The 14,781-nt window shown below is 39.5% G+C and overlaps 1 protein-coding gene across 4 annotated transcripts in view; it reads left to right on the top strand.

Moving 5' to 3' along the window:
- The window catches only part of GMDS (GDP-mannose 4,6-dehydratase), a 274,695-nt gene that overhangs the window by 67,946 nt on the left and 191,968 nt on the right, over positions 1–14,781 (top strand). For 3 of the 4 annotated variants that reach the window (XM_053397031.1, XM_053397030.1, XM_053397028.1), the window contains exons 5-6: positions 10,002–10,194; positions 10,702–10,806. In XM_053397031.1, coding sequence (XP_053253006.1) covers positions 10,002–10,194; positions 10,702–10,806 — 298 coding nt within the window. The remainder of the gene's footprint in view (positions 1–10,001; positions 10,195–10,701; positions 10,807–14,781) is intronic. The other variant, XM_053397029.1, reaches the window with a different exon arrangement.

Here is a 14,781-nt window from a genome sequence, read left to right as displayed (position 1 = left end):
TACAAGACACAGTCTGCCTGGAAATTCGCTTTTGAGAAAGACAGTTTCCAAATTGCCTTTGGGTACCTGAAGCTAACAGCACAGGTCCTTTTAAGGCTTATCTTATTAGCTGAATGATAAAACATAGGTGAGGTGTATTTTTGTTGTGGTATGGTACTTTGAGTGCCACTATTGTTCACTCAGTTGTTTACATGAAATGTAATACTGCTTAAGATTGTCCTCCCTGATAAGATGAAGTGGAAACACACCTAATTGCACGAATTACTTGTTGACTGGAAATAAGGTGTGCGTTTTTTGAAAAGATGATTCGAAGGCATTTGTAATTGCTTATTTAGGTTTTACCCCTTTAAAGAAGTAGCTTTGCTTTTGCTGTCATGATAGCTAATGCCCTTATTGGTAACTAAAGTACAATTATGGATAAGCACATCCAAACGGTTGTGTTCAGATCTCTGCCTTCAAACTCTTAGGGTATGTTGATTTAGGGTGGAATCTTAAACACACTCCCTAGGCTAGACCTTTTTCAGCTGTGGGCCAGTCCACCGTCCCTCAGACCATGTGGTGGGCTGGACTATATTTTGAAGGGGGGGAAATGAACAAATTCCTGTGCCCCACAAATAACCCAGAGATGCATTTTAAATAAAAGGACACATTCTACTCATGCTGATTCCCAGACTGTCCGTGGGCTGGATTGAGAAGACGATTGGGCCGGATCCGGCGCACGGGCCTTAGGTTGCCTACTCCTGCCATAGGCAATAAGCCCAGTTGGACAGAGTCCGACTTTCTTCTAAATAAGCATGCATGAAATTGTGCTCTAAAGCTGTCAAGAAAAAGTCATACTTTTATATGCAAGAGTTGAAAAAACAACAGCAACATGTTTTTGTAAGAATTTTTTTAAATAAAGCTACTGTTCAAATTAGATACTGTTAGTTAGTTATTGTCTATATTGGGATTTGTTATTTTGTGCTTCTTCTTGTTGTTGTTTAGTCGTTTAGTCGTGTCCGACTCTTCATGACTCCATGGACCAGAGCACGCCAGGCACTCCTGTCTTCCACTGCCTTCTGCAGTTTGGTCAAACTCATGTTAGTAGCTTTGAGAACACTGTCCAACCATCTCGTCCTCTGTCGTTCCCTTCTCCTTGTGCCCTCCATCTTTCCCAACATCAGGTCTTTTCCAGGGTGTCTTCTCTTCTCATGAGGTGGCCAAAGTGTTGGAGCCTCAGTTGTGCTTAAAAAAATCCATTTAGCAAATGTTTCCATTACCGTGCATAGTTTTCTTTTCAATTAATTTCAATGTTTCTTGAGACCAGTGTTTTCAATGGTTTTCAAAGGAGCAAGATTAAAAACTTGTCAATAGATAGCTTAAGGGAACAGTAATGCTTTTAAGCATACACAAATGTAATTATGTTAATTATGTGGTTTAGTCTCAAATTATATTATCTCCATGTTGTATTGTGTGCTCATGGGTGCCTGTTAATTTGTAATGCACTTGAGTTATGTAGCATAAGAAACTGCCTATAAATTGTGCAGGATCTGTGTAACACTGAAATGGTGTTTTTAAATAGATTGGATTAAAGCCACTGTAGAATTACATACTTGTTACTAGGAAGGTTTTTCCTCTTTCATGTTGCCAAAAAAAGGTGTCTGAAAATATCAAGATGCACTAATTTTCTGTGACTCAATGGAACTTGTCTGCTTGCTATTTTGGAACACACTATAATTATTTATGCTTAGACATGTCTATATTTAAAAAAGAGAGCCAATGTATATTGAAATGTGTGGAAATTTTGTAAACTTCACTGCTTGTTTTACATTACATTGCTGAAGAATGAAAACACCCCCAAGTTACTGACTTATACATAAAAACAAAAAATTGAAAGATATGATGGTGTTTATTATTGGATCCGGTCTAAGTTAGCTGCACTCAATCCCCCTTTACATCATTGGCATCCAATGACATAACTTGTCCCATGAATATCTTATGGACTAGATCTAACAAAGTTCTGTTCAGAGCAAACCCGATGAGATTATGGGACCTAAGTTAGTACAGTGGTGCCTCGCAAGATGAAAAGAATCCATTCTGCGAGTCTCTTCCTCTTGCGGTTTTTTCGTCTTGCGAAGCAAGCCCATTAGCGGATTAGCGCTATTAGCGGCTTAGCGGGTTTAGCGGATCAGCTGATAAACGGCTTAGCGGATCAGCTGTTAAGCGGCTTAGCGGATCAGCTGTTAAGCGGCTTAGCGGCTTAGCGGATCAGCTGATAAACGGCTTAGCGGATCAGCTGATAAGCGGCTTAGCGATCAGCTGTTAAGCGGCTTAGCGGATCAGCTGATAAACGGCTTAGCGGATCAGCTGTTAAGCGGCTTAGCGGATCAGCTGATAAGCGGCTTAGTGATCAGCTGTTAAGCGGCTTAGCGGCTTAGCTGATAAGCGGCTTGGCGGCTTGGGAAAAAGGGGGGGAGGAAGGAAAAAAAACCCGCAGGAACTCGCAAGACATTTTCGTCTTGCGAAGCAAGCCCATAGGAAATTCGTTTTGCGAAGCACCTCCAAAACGGAAAACCCTTTTGTCTAGCGGGTTTTCCGTCTTATGAGGCATTCGTCTTGCGGGGCACCACTGTAGAGTCCATTAAGTTCTGTTAGTCTGCTTTGGCTAATATTGGATACAACTCTTAAATCCTTTAGCCAATCTGTGTTTTCATAACACCCACTGTAAATTATAGAAAGTTGTTGCATGTGTTACCTTCCCTTATTTTATACAGGAGACAGGATGTGGTTAGTGCAAATCTGTTGCATTTCGTTCACTCTTTCACCAGAGTTGTACACGTTATTTGTTAAGGATAAAGAAAGCAAAATAAACAAAATCTAAGCACGCGCAACAAAAATGCTTCCATTAGCATCCAGCAGCAGCTGTCATTGTCAAGATGCACACTGACATTGCCTCTTTTACATCAGTTAGGAGCCAAAGGAAGGAAGGCCTATTCTTGTATAATCAGAATATTAAATGTGAGGTGGTATGAGCATCAGGCATATACTTCTCTTAACAGATACTCCATGTGTTTGTGTGTGTGTGTATATATATATATATATATATATATATATATATATATATATATATATATATATTGTAGACTTCTTATACCTAAATATGGGCTACTCCCTAGTTCATACATTACTTTCTCTTTACGTTAACTGGACAGGTGTAGCAAAAGACCCTAACTTTCTGAGTTGAGATTTCTCATTGGAAGGTAACAAGTGTTTGAAAATAGGTAGAAGAGGCACACAAGTAATTACATAAGTTTGCGGGCAGGCAGGCTGGCTGGCTTCCTTCCTTCCTAAATGTGTGTGTATATTTAAGGCATTTGGGTATATTTTACTTTTGCATATCTTAGCTAAAGTTTCTTCAGTTGCTTCTAAATTACATACTGTGAGCTGACGGAGACAAAACGAGCTTGCATTCTGTTTTGAACGGAGAATGGGATCCACTTTAGTCAGTTAATCTGACAGAAAATTGCACCCAGCTTCTCTCTCGCACAAATATAAGAATGAAAAATAATATTAATTTTTAAGAGCGGCAGTATACTTGACTCAATCTGTACTTAGTAGTGTTTGGTGTATTTAGCATGATGTTCAAGAGGAGCACTTCACTTGGTGGTTTAGAGAAACGGCAACTAAAGGTGACACGAAAGAAGTTTATAAAAAATATTCATGAAATGGAGAAAGCAGACAGATAAGTTTCTCTCTCTCTCATAACACTAGAATTCGCAGACATCCAATGACGTCGAATCTTGGGGAATTCAAGGTAGATAAAAGACAGTACTTCCTCATTCAGTGCATACTTAAACTGGGGAACTTGCTCACTCAGGACACAGCGATGGCCACTGGCTTGGATGGCTATTAGCCATGATGACTGTGCTCTGTCTCCATGGTCAGAGGCCGCATCATTCTGAATACCAGTTGCTGCAAACCTACAGAGTAAATGAGAGTTCTCTTGTGCTTGGGTCCTGCTTCTGGGTTTCCCACAGACATCTGGTTGGCCGCTGTGTAAATAGGATGATAGATTAGATGGACCATTGGCTTCCTCCAGCAGACTCTTAGGTCCTTATGTATGCAATCTTCTTCCTTATGACCAAGGGTATAAGTAGAATACATTTACCCACCTTCCGTCTTAATCCCTTTCCTCCCTTTAAAAGTTGACAGAAAAATAAGATGATAATATAGCAATGTTGTTGTTTTTTTGGTTTTTTGAGGAAAACTTTGCTCACTTTCTCCTAACCTCTCCTTTCATTGTACTTGCTGAACCTTTAAAGACAACGATGGGTTGCACCATGGTGTATGTTTCATTTGTGAAATGTATTAAACTCTGTCAGTATATGGAAAATTATATCTGCTTTGAGCACTGTATTTCTAACAGCAATTTTAATAAGGAAAGCATAGAAGTACTGACAGTTTTTAATAAAACTGCTGTGGAGAGTCACAGTAAATGAAACTTAAAACAGTGATGTGCTCGAATTTGTAACCCAAATCTGTAACATGCCTGTTTCCTTTCTTTCTGAGGTACTCTGAGTGTTTTCTTTAGATCTTGTACTGATGCAGAATTCCATTATCCTATTTACCTTTTTAAATATATATATATATATATGGAAACTTCAGTTTCATCTCACATACTGGAAAATTCTCAAAGTTCTAAACTTAACTTTTTCAAGCTCGATCCTATATGATGGATATTCTCTCTCACACACACACACTTTCATTTTAATTATATTTATAAATCACTGAACATTCCAGGGGAACCCCAGAGCAGTGAACAGCAAGTAATAAATACAATACACAGCTTAACTATTAGCAAAAAATACCACAAAACCTTACAATTTAAAAAATCAGTGTGAACTACTATAGTCAAGCCTTCCCTTCATGGCATTTGCAGCAGCATGAACCAGTGCAGTGCTGAGATCACAGCACAAAAAGTGGGTAGCTGGAGAAAATCTATGGGCCACTGTACTGATGTAAGAAATGTTCTGATGTCACACTAAGTCATGGTTTTCAACGTGAATGGCTCTAGCTCTCCCAAGGCCTGTATACTCCCACTTTCCTCCTCCCATGTGACTGGGAGGAAGAGGTGGGGGGGGGGATTCTTTAGGTCAACAACTCTTTGTTATGCTGTTCAGAGTGGCAGATTGTGGTTAAGTCTGGTTAATTCAAAGGAAGCTAGTCCATTGCTTCAGAAATTGTCAGATTTCTTTGTTTAAATAGTCCCACTCTGAAGATATAGTGGTGAATTTACAGAACCGCCATGATATACTGCATACTTGAAGCTACCTTTTTTAAAAAAAGAAAAAAGAAAAATACTGATTGAAATAATTTCTTTTGTTTGTTTGTTTATTATATCAATCAATCTCAGGGTAGTTCACAACATAAAATCACAGTACCTGTATAAAAAAACACAAAACACATACTAAAAATAAAAACAAAGACAACCCAAGAATCCCCCGCTTCCACAAGGTTTTAAAAGGGAATTAGATGTCAACCAGCCATTTATTCAGCTGCCTGTATAAAAATTAATAACAAAACACTGAAAGGAAATTTTCAAAGTCACCTTTTCCCTCCCACATTTTATTCATTGTCGTTGATTCCCATGACTCCTATAAAGCAAAATGAATTGGTTATCCTTTTACAACTCCCTTGCTAAAGTTCTCTAGTGACTTTGCAAGACTACCCTTTGGGGCTTTAAAAAAGGGGGGAAAGATGTTTAAAGCGTTTAGGACAGCTGGATTTCACCATATAAGAAAAGGTTCGGAGCATTACTGTGTCACTGATCATTGATGTTGGAACATTTCAAACTGTAAATCCTTCCCTGGCTGCACTGCAGAATTTGGGTGTGTGAGAGTGATAAGTTTCTTGAAAAATGATGTTGAAAAATATTAGCATTCTCTCTCCCACTGTTAAAATATTTATGTTAATTGAGGCTTCAAACAATTTGCTTAAAAAAATTAATTCCTTGCCCTATATAACCTGATAGTTCCTCGGCTCCTTCAAATTAATAGCAAAAGGGTGCGATCTTAAACATCCTTACTAGGCAGTAAATTCTCTTGAACGCAGCTGTATTTTGCTGGGGATAAACATGCTTAGGATTGTTTTGCATGTGTGAATACATACTTGGGACAAAGGTTAATAGCCATTCTGAAGTTTTTACATTCTCTAATATACCACCTTATATTTTTCCTTGTTGTTTCCTCCACACCAGTATGTTATTGCTGTAAAATCTTTTCATTCCTTCTGTGATGGAGAGATTAATAGCGAAGGTGCATAGATAGTGTGTGTGAACCCAGAAACATAATAGATGCAGTGAGCCCATAACATTTATCTAATCACCTGATATGCAAACTAGCATGTTCATAGGGCATAGGTGTCATATGGCCGAACTGCTGTGATGTCACAGAAAACTTTGACAAGCAGAGGAACTGTGAATGGTCTGTCTACCATTAGATCTCCTGCGATATTGTCATCATGAGCCCAGATAGACATAGGGCTCCTTTCTGATTGCTATTGACTTGGCTGCTCTGATATCACTGAAGAGTTAGGACAGATGTACCAAGGATGATTGAATGCAAAGGGAGACTTGAGAAACCTGATACAGTGGTACCTCGGGTTAAGAACTTAATTCGTTCTGGAGGTTCGTTCTTAACCTGAAACTGTTCTTAACCTGAGGTACCACTTTAGCTAATGGGGCCTCCCACTGCCGCCGCACCACCGCCACACAATTTCTGTTCTCATCCTGAAGCAAAGTTCTTAACCTGAGGTACCACTGTGGGAGATTGTGGGAGGATATCGACGGACCTATATTGTGTACTCCGCTGGCAAACTCCCAAGCGTTGTATTTTATTTTATTTTTACTCTCTAAACTTCTGTTTGATTTGAACTTGGCAAAAGTGCTCAAGTCAGCAGACACCTGGATTAAGTATTGTTGTGGGGGAGAGGAGAACACCTCATATCAAGCTATGCTCCCAGCCCATTTCCCTCCAAGAGGATATTTTCCAAGACTCGCAATCAGTGGGAGAGCTGATGTATTGCGAATTACTTTGTTTCGTATTTGTTCTGTGCTCCTTCTTCCCATAGTAGTGGAAACTCTAAGCAGTACAGGTTAAAATTCCCAGGTTTTTTTGTGGGAGAGAACATTAGGGATTTATCATTTAAATTTTAACAGTCTGCTTGTTTACAGTTATGCAGATTTACCTTTTGCAACAGGCATTTCAGGTGGGGCATTTTAGTAAAGGCTGTAGTAATTTTTTATGTGTCTTGTTTCTTTTAATTGATGTATTGATCTACAGTGGTACCTCGGGTTAAGAACTTAATTCGTTCTGGAGGTCCGTTCTTAACCTGAAACTGTTCTTAACCTGAGGTACCACTTTAGCTAATGGGGCCTCCTGCTGCCGCCGCGCCACCGCCACACAATTTCTGTTCTCATCCTGAAGCAAAGTTCTTAACCCGAGGTACTATTTCTGGGTTAGCAGAGCCTGTAACCTGAAACATCTGTAACCTGAAGTGTCTGTAACCTGAGGTACCACTGAGCTCATTGGACGCTTTTGTTAAACTAAATCATAACAAAAAAGGCCAGTTAGCTCAGTTGGTCAGAGTGTGGTGCAGATAACGCCAAGGTCACAGGTTTGATCCACCTGTATATTCCTGCATCGCAAGGGGTTGGACTAGATGACACTTGGGATCCCTTCCAACTCGACAGTTCTATGATTCTATATTATTTCATTTATACCACATGGCTTCAATTGACACCGTATCTTAGTGAATACTTCCTGCTTGCGTATGTCACTTCCTCTGAAGTTGGTGATAGAAAACTGTGTTGAAATATATTGGTTCCACATGATAACAATAATAGTCAGAGGACTATATATTTGTACGGCCCTCAGTTGGCTGGCTAAGCTGAAGGAAACCAAACATCTTGCTTCCTATCAGCCTAGGGGATATGGGATAAGGGAAGTTGGAATCATGAGGTGACCCTTGAAGAAAACCTCTGTATAGTTGAGGGGACTCAAACTTGACTGCTGTTTGGAATTTAAGCCAACCCCCAAAAGAAGTGCTGTAGTTCTAGCCATACTGGTATGTGGAGCCTGGGTGACATCAAATGCGCTAGGTATACATCACTACATTTTGTTGCAGTTCCCAATTAGACGTGACACATATCTTCAAGTGAAAGCCTTTGCGCACTGATAATACTTCCTTCTTTAGTACAAGTCCACATAAATATAGTGTTATGCCAATATTCCACCCCTGTCTGGAAGATACAGAGGCCTTGAATTTGTCATTTATCTGAAAACACCTATAGTAATTAAGAATTATCTCAAAGCAACCTACTCACATATACCTATTTTATTGACATTTTGCTTTTCTTGAGCCTACGCACTTTGGTTAGTGAATGTAAAACATTTTTTACTAACCAAGACTGTAGGCTATAGCAAAGCAAAACATTAATAAAATAGGTACGTGTGAGTAGGCGGCCTAAAAATACTTTTCTGTGGGGCTCATATACAGTGCTGTAATTTGGCAAAGACATCCAAAATTTGCACAGTGTGAAAAAAGCATGAACCTTCCCACAAAAAAAGCATCTACATATTTCAGTAGGAAATAATGTGTAAAACTCTATAGGGCTATAAGGAACTGCCTTATACTGACTCCAGTATTTTGTCAGTCCTGGCAAAGTTTGGGGGTAATTGTTTTCAGCCTTTTAAAAGAAAACAATATGCAGGGGACAGGGTGGTATGGTCACCCCTTGGGAATCTTGTGCATGCCAGCACCACCAATCCTGTCCAACTATGCCGCCCCTGCTATGACAACCACTTAATGATCTCTTTCATTTTCCCATCAATGAATAGAGAGTGACTTCACCTTTGGACCTTTCCAATATAGTATATATATATGCTTGTAATAAAAGCAGTTTCTCAGGAAACCAGACCCACAAATCTCTATTTGCTTTAGGGTTTCCAGCCTTATGCAGGCCTGTCCTATCTTCCTCCTTTGGCAGCCGAGTCTTTTTTTTTTTTTTAGGCAATCCCTTGTCCTTCAGCTGTCTATATTAAGCTTTAGCTCCTGGAGAGGTTGCTAATACATATCCAGATACCTAGGTCCTTGGGGGAGTCCTCTCAGTAGCCGTGGGGAATGTTGAAGTGTGGGTAAAGCTGCCGCCTTTTCTGGCAAGGTTCCTGTGCCTTTAATAGTCGTAGAATTGGGGAAAATTCAACAAATAAATCTCCATCTGGCAGAGTGGCAGGGGTGGAAGAAGCTTTAGTTTCCGATTTTCCAACAGCCATGCGGGTGATAAAAGACGTAAGACGTGTGAGGCCTCTAGAATGATTCGTGCGACTTGCACGAAAGTACATTTAAGTGTATTCCGACCTGCTGAATCGAAGTGGCAAATTTTGTTTCTGCTTCTAAAGTAGAGCAATTCATATTGCAAATGAAAGTTTGAATGTCAAGATGCATTCCCTGTGTAATGTGAATGGTGGTTGCAACAGCCTTCTCAGTTTCAGTGTTAAGCAACTTTTGCGATTGTGGTGGTAATTTAGAAAACAAAATACATTCTTCTTTCCTTTATACTTTTGTGGCTTTCGTTGTAGGTTAACCTGAAGTTTACTGATTAGAATATCAGTCTAATGAATAACTTTGTACAGATTAGAAGTGAAATCAGTGCATAGCAACACACACTCAGATAGTTTCTCTTCAGGAAGTAGGACAGAACAAAGATCCATGAGAAAAGGATCCACATTTATCTGATGCTCCATATATATCTCTCTGCATCTATATGCATGTAAGAATGAAATTTGCAAAAATTAAAATTTAAAAATGCCTCATATGCCTATGGCAAATTTATGTGTGTTTGTGTATGCAATCTTGCAGTTTTGCTAATAAGCATGGTTGAAACCTTAAGTGCAACAATTTAATGCTGAAACATTTTGCCAAGTATTTTAGTGTTTGTTCTGTCTTTATTTCTGCTGTGACAGATATCTTTTGATTTGGCTGAATATACTGCTGATGTTGATGGAATTGGCACTTTACGGTTGCTTGATGCTATCAAGACATGCGGCCTCATAGACTCTGTGAAGTTCTACCAAGCTTCAACAAGTGAGCTTTATGGGAAAGTGCAAGAAATACCGCAAAAGGAGACCACTCCTTTTTATCCCAGATCACCATATGGTGAGTATGTCAGCTTATGTCTATGCTTGTCCCTGCCTACATATTGCATCCTAATTAGCTGCCATGAAGCACAAAGTTACTTGTGCTGATGGAGGCACAAAAGTTCGAGGCAAATGGGAGTCTGGCATCACAAATCTTGAGGTTGCAACCAATTTTAGATCTTAACTTCTTTTCTGGAACGACAGTTTACAAGCTGGCCTGCTAAAACTGAAGGCTTTTGTACCGAAGTTTAAAATGAAGGCAGTAACATTTTCTACATTCTACTCTGCATTTTTTTCTTTTCACATTTCTTACCCAGTACAAATCCTACAATGTGAATGTGTTCTGTCACTGCTTGTTGGATGAAAGCTACCATTTCCATTAAAAACCTTACTTGTTTTTCCTTAAAGCATTCTCTCTCTTGTGAAATAAAGATAAAAATGGAAAGATGGAAATAATGTGGTTTCGCTTATTTGGAGAGGGGTTAAATTAACATTTTCAATAAATAAGTTACAATTATTGTTATAGGGGCAGCCAAGCTATATGCATATTGGATTGTGGTGAACTTCAGGGAGGCCTACAATCTCTTTGCTGTGAATGGTATTCTCTTCAACCATGAGAGTCCCAGGAGAGGTAAGAAAAATATTGAAAATTTCTGCGTTCTCTTGTGCACGTCTGAACAGGAATGCATTGTAACTGGTCTCAAGATAAATTCTAAACCCACATAATGAAAGCTTTCACATATAAAATAATTATTCATTTTGTGGACAGGCTCAAAACACTATATAATAGTTCTGTAGGGAGGGAAATCAGTAGCAGAATTGATGGAGTTGCAAACTTTCTATTTCACTGAAATAAAATAACCAATTCCCAATGATAGAGTTTATTCTAATAGCAGCACCTATAGCTCACCTAGTGCAGGTTTCATATTAAGATCGCCCTCTGACAGCCTCACTCCTGTGCTCTTTTGTTCAATCGCTATAAGGAAAAATATTCCAGGATCCATACCCATCAAATCAAGGGTACAAAAAAAGAAAAACACCCGTAGACTATTGATTACTGTGTTCCACTTTCCCCGTCGTTTGAAAGGGCTCTGGGGATAGATAGGGGAAATGTGTGTGAGATAGTGAGTCGGTGTGTACGTGTGAAAGAGAGGAAGCGTAATGTTCATTATTGTAGAACCTTTTTGGAAACAGAGATATAAAATTGATAAAATAAAACGAGGCAAGGTAGCATCCTACTGCCCCTCCTTTCCCACGGCACTTTTACACTATTTAAATGTATTTCAGCTGCTATCCATCCATTCCCATTTCTGAATGGCAGCAATAAGTCAGATATCCTTCCACAGGGTTCTCAGAGTGATTCACAATGATTTCTGGACAGTGGGGGACTGTCTCCCAAAAAGTCAGACAGGGGTGCTTCTGCTATCATTTTACAAGCAAGTCTATTTTGATGCAAGAGTGAAGAATACTAGAGGTTTAAAGGTGAGAAAACCATTTAGGACCTTTGCTGCTATATAAAAGAACAGAGGTTTGTTTGCCTAATTATAACATTTGCTTTCAAATTAAATAAAAAGTTTGTAATATGAATCATCCAACTTTCCAAAAATGTCCTGCACGGTTTCTGATATTTCTATAATTGGGAGTAACCTGGATTTCATATGGAGTAATTTTCAGGTCAGGGTGCCTCTTTAAAGAGTGTGTTATGGTTTTGAGAAAGAAGAAAGATTTCTGTATTCATCACTGCCTTTGATCTGCAAGGTTTCTTTGACATTCTACCCAGCTCTGAGACTACTTCCCACTGAGTTTCCAGTCTCATAGTTCTCTCTGATACATTTATTATCCCTCTGGATATTGGGAGCCTGAGATTCTAAGTTACAGACCTTTTTCTTTTAGAAATATGTGTGTACATGTATATGTGTGTGTGTCACTTACTGATGAACAAGAACTTTCTGTCCTAAAATGCATTCAATTCTGCTCCCATTAGAACATGAACAAAAGCAGTTAGAAGAGATCTTTGGATGAGACTGGTGCCATTGTGCCCAAATAGTTAGTGTGAAATGCATGCATATCTTGTAATTCTGGAAAGGAGAGAAATATTGTTTTTCTTAATTGCTTAAGAGCTATTCAGTTTCATAACTTTATCAACACTAAAACACCTACGTAGTGTGGGAGGTGAAAAAGAGCAAATTGTAATAACATACGTCCTGAAAATGGTGGAATGTTCTCAGTATAGTCTTAGTCATTCAGGAGTCAAAATAAAGGGGGCTTGAGCAGAATAGTAAGTAGTTGTTTACTATTTCATTATACTTGATAAGTGCCCCCCAAGCTTTAAGACAAAATAAGTTTTCTTGCTCAAATTTGTAACAGTGAATTCAGGTGGTTCCATGGTGGAAATTGGAGACTTTCACAGACCAGAACTGCTTCTGCTCTGTGAACTAACATGAAATATTTTGATTTAATTTTTAGATGACTATTAAAACATAACTGAGTTGATTTTAGAACTGCTGCATGTTGACAACAATAGTCATTCAGAAAAATCCAGTGGACCTTTTCTGCTGTTTTTTAGAGAAGGAAAAAATCATTAGGAGCTTCCTCAAACTGACAACATAAAAAAATGGAGGAATTTACTGTTTCAGTGAAGCAGCTGAGTGTCCCCTCCCCTAAACAAACAACAGCACCATTCTTAATTTTTCAAATAGCAGAGGAACAGCAAGCAGTGTTCCTTCTTCACTTTGAAAGATAATTCCCCAATGGGAATAACACATCATGATGTAGTGTAATTCCCAGGGAATTCTTTGTCATATTCTATTCAAATGACGAAAAAGCACTGCCAGACTCTCTCCGTTGTGGCACCCATGCTTTTATTGTTTAAAAACCTAGCTACAGTTGAACACATTGTCAGAGTTGTAATCTGCTTCCCAAAACCAAGACTTGCTTTGATGCTCTTGCCAATGAGTAACTGTGGACACTCTCTCTCTCTCTCTCTCTCTCTCTCTCTCTCTCTCTGTGTGTGTGTGTGTGTGTGTGTGTGAGGAAGGGAGCAAGGCTTCCAAAGTCAGAGCTTCCAAAACAGATTGAACATTCGGCATCTCATATCTTACTTCTGAATGAAATAAAAGGACAGATTGTCAAAATCATGTAATTAGAACTTTGTAATAAGATAACGACCAATTCAGATATCCTCTGATCATAGCCAAGCTATAACTGATGTCCATTATTCATGCAACATGTCATATAAATCAAAATTTTAAGATCCAGTAGCTTTTGAGTGTTTGTGTCATTCACATCCCTGCAGTTAACAAACTGGCTTATATCTAACACTAGAGCAAAGTGCTCAGGACATTTAGATAGCAGTGTATGTTACTGAGCAGGGGCCAGCAAACTTTTCCAGCAGGGGGCTGGTCCACCTTCCCTCAGACTTTGTGGGGAGCTGGACTACATTTTGGAAGGGGGGGGGGATGAACGAATTCCTATGCCCCACAGATAACCCAGAGATGCATTTTAAATAAAAGCACAAATTCTACTCATGTAAAAACATGCTGATTTCTGGACCGTCCGGGCCATAGTTAGAAGGCGATTGGGCCGGATCCGGCCCCCGGGCCTTAGTTTGCCTACCCATGTTGTTGAGCATTGTGTCCTAAGGCACTGTTTGATTAATTAAAAGTGTATTTGCTTAATTTCACATACATTTTATCCCACAAATACTAGATTTGGGCCTGCAGTGGTAAAGGCAAAGGACCCCTGGACGTTTAAGTCCAGTCAAAGGCGACTATGGGGTTGCGGCGCTCATCTCGCTTTTAGGCTGAGGGAGCCGGCATTTGTCCGCAGACAGCTTTTCCAGGTCATGTGGCCAGCATGACTAAACTGCTACTGGTGCAACGGAACACCGTGATGGAAACCAGAGCACATGGAAATGCCATTTACCTTCCCGCCGCAGCATCTGCTTTCAGTGGTGTGCTTTCGAACTGCTAGGTTGGCAGCAGCAATGGGATCTCACCCCGTTGTGCGGATTTGAACCGCCGACCTTCTGATCAGCAAGCCCAAGAGGTTTAGACCACAGCGCCACCATACCAAGGACAATAAATACAAGCATCTCAGTGCAGGGCTTCTTCTTACTCTATCTGTGACCCTTGATTGGTCCATTTTTTTTTGAAACAGCCTTTCCTTGGATGCCTAGGTCAGTCGTTGTCAATTGGGGGGGGGGGAAGAATCAATAGTATCATTTAACATCAAAAAAAGAAAGCGAAACTCTCAGTCGATTTAACTGTTCAGCAAAACACAAAGTACTTCAGTATTCTCCTTAATCTTTAATAATTATTGCTCCCTGAGCCTGACCTTGTGTTTAATGTTGTACAAACTATTTAAAGACTGAATTAAGTTTCAGAAATAGTTGTTATAGGGGAGGCAAAGCTATTTGCTTTCCTTTGGTGAAAAGATATCTTTTCTGCTAGACTGATTGCATTCATCTGTTTCTGGGTAGTCCATAAGTTTACTTTAACATGGCAAGAATGAATAACAGGGGGGGAAATGTTTCATGGGAGTCAAGTAAGACATTGCAGAGGTAAGAAACCCAATTGCATTGCTTTACAGTCATTTGTCTTGTCCC

Source organism: Podarcis raffonei, chromosome 7 (assembly GCF_027172205.1).
Source record: "Podarcis raffonei isolate rPodRaf1 chromosome 7, rPodRaf1.pri, whole genome shotgun sequence".
NCBI lineage: Eukaryota > Metazoa > Chordata > Lepidosauria > Squamata > Lacertidae > Podarcis > Podarcis raffonei.
Note: the sequence above shows the minus strand (reverse complement) of the source record. Positions and strands in the feature narration are given on the sequence as shown.